At 40.6% G+C, this 6,191-nt stretch overlaps 1 protein-coding gene across 6 annotated transcripts in view; it reads right to left on the bottom strand.

Annotated features, from left to right (window-relative positions):
* Window positions 1-3,344: 3,344 nt before the first annotated feature.
* The window catches only part of KLHL23 (kelch like family member 23), a 60,945-nt gene continuing 58,098 nt past the window's right edge, over window positions 3,345-6,191 (bottom strand). Inside the window, exons 4-5 of one of the 6 annotated variants that reach the window (XR_008659548.2) lie at window positions 4,901-6,173; window positions 3,345-4,557 (exon numbers count right to left, since the gene is read on the bottom strand). Coding sequence is in view for 1 of the 6 variants with exons in the window: in XM_055289660.2 (XP_055145635.1) it covers window positions 6,124-6,173 (50 nt within the window). In the remaining 5 variants the exon portion in view is untranslated. Of the gene's footprint in view, window positions 6,174-6,191 lie in introns of all 6 variants that reach the window. The other 5 variants (XR_008659551.2, XR_008659547.2, XR_008659549.2 and 2 more) reach the window with 5 other exon arrangements.

Raw genomic sequence — 6,191 nt, 5'->3', positions numbered from 1 at the left:
CCCAAACAGATTGGGTTAAAAAGTACCGCAGGTTGTAGGGGAATGGCTGCTAGTTTGTGTTAGTATAAACATTTATTTTTAAGTATTTCTGGACGGCGTCTGTACCCCAGCCCTTCCTTTGGCCCTCCATTCATGTGAAGTGTTTTGGGTTTTTTTTTCAAATATTTTCCAAAAATGTGTGTGAATACACACACATCGTGTTGTTGTAGTTCTCAAAAAAAAAAAGGACAAGTGAAATTTTAAAAAAAAAATCAAAGATCCATGAAATCTTAGAGTTTTGAAAACAGTACAGCGTGTAAAAACTGGGTGTCTGGAATCAGACTGCCTGCTTCAAATAATGGTCCTCCTGCTGTGAAACTGTGATCTTGAACAAGTTGTTCAACTTCTCTGTTCCTCAGGTATAAATAGGGCCAGTAATAAATACTACCTAGTTCATACAATTGCTGTGAGTATTCAACTTGATGCAATATTGTCAACCTAAAGGGAAGAACTGAGGCAAAATTAATGTAAGTAGACAGTTTATTTGAGCCAAGTTTGAGGACTGCCACATGAAAGCATGGATTCAAATTGCCCTGAATATATGCTGATTAGCAGCACTTATAAGTAGCTTTTAAAGAAAAAAGAAGAGGCAGTTCCTAAGTTGTTTACCAATAACTTACATTACAATAACATAAGCTATTGATTGGCTATACATTCTTCTTTGTTTCACAAATTCGAAGAACATGAAAATGGATGAAGCAGGTAGTAAGGGACAAAGTGACTTTAAACAATTGCCCCCCAAGCATGGCGACTGATATAGTTTGGTTCTGTGTCCCCACAAATATCTCATCTCGAATTGTAATCCCCATAATCCCCAAGTGTGGAGAGGAGGAACCACACACAGCACGGGAGGTGATTGGATCATGGGGATGGTTTCCTCCATGCTGTTCTCCTGGTGGTTTTATAGGGCAGTTTTCCCTGCTCTTGCTCGCTCCCTCTCACCAGCCACTGGGTAAGACATGCCTCTTCCCCTTCCACCATGATTGTTAAGTTTCCTGAGGTCTCCCCAGACGTGTGGAACTATGAATCAATTAAACCTCTTTTCTTTATGAATTACCCAGTCTTGGGTATGTCTTTATTGCAGTATGAGAACTGACTAATACAGGGGTGTAGGGACATGACTGAAGTCCCAAACTCATATCTCTCTGTGCCTGATAAATTCCGCATACCTCACGTAGTTCAGACTGCTCTGGGCTCTTTTTTCTTTTCTTAAGGCCAATGAGAAAAAACATATTTAACAGGGTTGTGCTCAGGTAGTTTAAATTCAAATTAATTAGATTATCTTTTATCCACTCAAAGAATATTTATCTAGTCTCTATTTTATGCCAGACACAATTGAAAACTTAATTCTTGTTTTGATCAAGTCAGTGAGAATATATGTATTTAACAGAATAATATGAGTGTCAGGGTACTCTCATTCATCCATTCAGCAAACTGTTTATTAGATGCCTGTTAATGTCCTGGTATGGAGGCTTAACACTGGGAATAGAAAGAAGAGTCAGACTCTGCCTAGAGACAGAGCCACCTAAACAAATGTAACTGCTTCTTCATGCCCCACAACATCTGGGCAGAACTGCAGGTACAGCCTATTATCAGAAATCACACCAGCTTAAAAAACATTTATTTCATGTTCTCATCAGGTCCCTGGTCCTTTGTTCTCCCGTTCTTGTCTTTTCTTTTTTATCTTTTTCTTTCTTCTTCTTTTTTTTTTAGACAGTCTCCTTCTGTCACCCAGGCTGGAGTGCAGTGGCACCACCTCGGCTCACTGCAACCTCTGCCTCCCAGGTTCAAGTGATTCTCCTGCCTCAGCCTCCTGAGTAGCTGAGATTACAGGTGCCCGCCACCATGCCTGGCTAATTTTTTTATTTTTAGTAGAGTCGGGGCTTCGCCATGTTGGCTAGGTTGGTCTCGAACTCCTGGCCTCAGGTGATCCACCTGCCTTGGCCTCCTAAAGTGCTGGGATTACAGGCATGAGCCACCATGTCCAACCCTTTTCTTTTTCTCCCTCATTCCCTTCCAGAAGCTGAGCTCCATGCAGACACACCCTTTGAGGAAAATGAATTCCTGGCGGCAGACCAGGAAGCTTCACGTTTCATTTACGGTACCTAGGAGACGACTGTCTCTCATACTGGTATCCATCTCTCATAGCATAACTTTGTAAGTCAGTACACTAAAAGACCATCTTTCTGGGTATACATTTAGTACAATTATTTTAGAGAACAAATTGATAATATCTACTAAAGTTTAAGATGTGCATAGCTGATGGTGCAGAAAGTCCACTCTAAAGAATATACTCCCAGCCTGGCCAACATGGTGAAACCCCGTTTCTACTAAAAATACAAAAATCAGCCAGGCATGGTAGCACGTGCCTGTAATCCCAACTACTAGGGAGGCTGAAGCAGGAGAATCGACTGAACCTGGGAGGCGGAGGTTGCAGTGAGTCGAGATCTCGCCATTGCACTCCAGCCTGGGCGACAAGAGTAAGACTCTGTCTCATTAAAAAAAAAAAAAAAAAAAAGAATATACTCTAGAGCAATGTTCACATCTGTACACAAGAAAACATATTCAAGAATATTCGGGCCAGGTGCGGTGGCTCATGCCTGTAATCCCAGCACTTTGGGAGGCTGAGGAGGGTGGATCACGAGGTCAAGAGTTTGAGACCAGCCTGGCCAACATGGGGAAACCCCATCTCTACTAAGAATACGAAAATTAGCCAGGCATGGTGGCGCGTGCCTGTAATCCCAGCTGCTTGGGAGGCTGAGGCAGGAGACTTGCTTGAACCTGGGAGGCGGAGATTGCAGTGAGCCAAGATCATGCCACTGCACTCCAGCCTGGATGACAGAGCAAGACTCCTTCTCTAAAAAAAAAAAAAAAAAAAAAAAAAAAAAGAATATTCATAGCAGTATGGTTTGTAAATTCAGGGAACTGGAAATCAACTAAATGTTCACCACAAAAGAATGGGTAACTAAATTAAACTGTGGTACAATTAAATAATGAAATTCTATATAGTGAGAAAAATAAACTAGATCTACAGGAATTGACATTGATAAATTTCACAAACATAATGCTGAGTTTAAAAAGAGAGATTTCAGAAGAAATGTAAGTAGCACCTCCAGTCACTGTGACAGTGAAAAATCCCACCTACATTTCCAAACACTAAGTAAGAATTGGTTACTGCCCCCAGCCTCATATTAAGAACATTTAGTCTAGGGTAATAGCATTGTTCTATTTTGAAGATTTGGTTTTGTTACTGAATTGGGCTTGTTCTGCCTGTTGCACAATATGCCAATCACTGAGACAACAAATTTTGCTGCAGAGAAAGGGTTTATTCAGGAAGCAGCCAAGTGAGGAGACAGGAGAACAGATCTCAAATCCAGCTCCCAAAGATGGAGTTTTAGGGTATTTACGGGATAAAGGAGCAAGGTGGTCTGAGGCATGGGGAAAGGTAATTGGGGTAAGAAACAGTGAGGCAACTGGTGATGTGCACAAGCATAGTCAAGCTTCATAGCTCTTCATAGGACACATGTCCACAAAATTGCAGCTTTAGCATGATCTGAGGGTTCAGCTCTTGGTCCTGTGATGCCAAAAGGTCACCCATTGGACACTCATGCAGGCCCAGTTGAAGAGTTGTTGGTCTCAGCTGGCTTAAGCTGGACAAGAGCTGACTCTAAGTTCCTGAAAAACAAGCAACCATTACCATGGTGACCTATATCTCAGATATGTAATCTATAAGGAAGCTAGTGGAAGTTTATTTATATATTGCTTAGCTACATGACTTTTAGCTATTAAATATGTAGCTTTTAAAATCAACTAAAAACAAATGAGACAAGTTAAGTTTGGTGGGCCAAATCAGGTTAGCCCTCAGTTTCAGGTTGAAATGCTTATTAGACATAAAGGTAAAGATGTCAAGTAGGCAGTTGGTATGAGTTTGGAGAAGTCAGGGTTAAAGATACAAATTTTGGAACTATTAGTATATAGCAGACATTTTAAGTCATGTCATTATATGAGTTCTCCTAAAGAGAGTATAGACAACAAAGATGGGAGGATCCCAGACTGACCCCTCTAGCATTTGAATTTTTTGGATAATGAAAAAAAGAAGTGAAGCCTGCATAGCAGCTAGAATAAGCAGACCCTGAGAGGTGCTATGAAAATATGGCACCATAGAAGCTAAAGAGGGGAATGTTTCAAGGAAGGAGGGACCAACTGAGTACATATTGCTGATAAGATGCTATGGTTTGTGTATGGGTCATGAGGATGGATCCCTTATGAATGGCTTGGTGCCGTTCTTGTAGTAGCCAGTAAGTTTTCCTTCTGATTGGCTCTCAGAGGAATGGGTTAGTTCCTATGAGAATGGGTTGTTATGAAACAATGGGTTGTTATACCAGGGTGCCCCTCAGATTTGGTCTTTCTTCACACATGCCTGCTTCTCTTTGACCTTTTCCACCATGTTTGACTCAGCAGAAAAGCCCTTACTGGGAGCCAAGAAGATGCTGGTGGGTGTCATGCTTCTTGTACAGCCTGCAGAATTGTGAGCCAAATAAACCTCTTTTAAAAAAGTTATCCAGCCTCGGGTATTCATTTATAGCAACACAAAACAGACTAAGAAGATTTGCAAGCTGACCGAAACCAATTTTGTCATTGTGGCAGACACTGTTACTTATCTCTTGGCTCTCTCCTTCCTATATAATAATAAAATCACCTGTGGCTTTCAACAAAATGCATGGCCAATCAAAAATAAAAACTACATTTTTCCAGCCTTCCTTGAAGCTTAGTAAGACAATGTCTGGCCTATGAGACATGAGTGGAAGTGATGTGTGCAACTTCCAGGTCATTCTTAAATGGAATGAGTTTGTTCTCTTACCTCCTTTTCTCTTTTCTTCAACTAGCTAGATGTGGATGATGAGCAAAACTGGACCAAGCAAATGAAGGCAACACCATAGGTGTGGCAAAGCAGCAAGATAGAAGGAAGCAAAGTCCCAACATCCTGTAGTTGCATACCAACCCTGATGGCTTCGTAGAATGGACTTATCACTCTAACCTGGACTTTAAATGCGAGGGGGAAAAAATCCATGAAAAATTATTCAAGGCAGATGATGATAATATTTTAGACTTTTGGTTAGGGCAATTGAGAGAATTCATCACTAAGGGGCAGAAAACTCAACTAAATCAAAACTCCAGGCCAAGAGTACCACTCTGAAGGCTGCTAGGCTTGCTAAGTTTTTCTATTTCTCTCTCTCTCTCTCTCTCTCTCTGTGTGTGTGTGTGTGTGTTTGTGTGTGTGTGTGTGTAAGATGAATATCAGATTGCCTAAAAGCCAGAAATCTAGTGTCTCCCTGAATTTTGGGAATAGGTTGTAGAACGACTTTTGTGTTTTCTTGCTAACAGATGTTTGAATGTGAATCTTGTCTAAAAAAACTTCCTTCATTGTAATAAGTCATATGAAAGTGAGGTTATTAAGGGGAGACCTAGAGCCCACCCCTATGTCTAACAATTGGTGGCCTCCACTATCCCCTAAATTATCTAATAATTGTGAACAGCCAAATTTACTTGGGTCAATTTGCTACATTTGGCAAGTGGACGAGATCAGCATGCATAAAATCGTAAGTAGATCTTCTATAGAAGACAATACATGGAAGTTGATAAAACCGCACAGATTCTTTACCAAGACTTCATGTAAAATAAAATATCTGTGACACATAAAGAGAAAAGAAGGGCCTTTGGGGGCTAAACATTTTTTTAATTGAATTATAACATACAAACTATAAGGTGCATGAATTTTAAGTGCTCAATGAAGTTTCACAAGTGAACACCACCTTGTAATTACCATCCAGATTGAGATATAAAACATTTCAGCACTCCAGAAAGTTCCTTTGTGCTCCTCTCCCAGTCAATACCCTCCTTAAAAGTAACTACCATTGATTAGCTTTGCCTGTTCTAGATCATGTAGTATGTATATATCTGGGTCTCAGTTTGGACAGCTATAACAAAATATCATAGACTGGGTGTCTTAAACAACAGAAATTTATTGCTCACAGTTTTGGAGGCTAAGAAGTCCAAGATCAAGATGCTGTTAGATCTGGTGTCTCATGATGACCTGCTTCCTGGTTTGCAGATGGCCATCTTCTTCATGTATCCTTACATGGTGAAAAGCA

The sequence above is a fragment of the Symphalangus syndactylus genome, chromosome 8, assembly GCF_028878055.3.
Source record: "Symphalangus syndactylus isolate Jambi chromosome 8, NHGRI_mSymSyn1-v2.1_pri, whole genome shotgun sequence".
Lineage (NCBI taxonomy): Eukaryota > Metazoa > Chordata > Mammalia > Primates > Hylobatidae > Symphalangus > Symphalangus syndactylus.
This window is presented reverse-complemented; position numbering and strand designations above follow the sequence as displayed.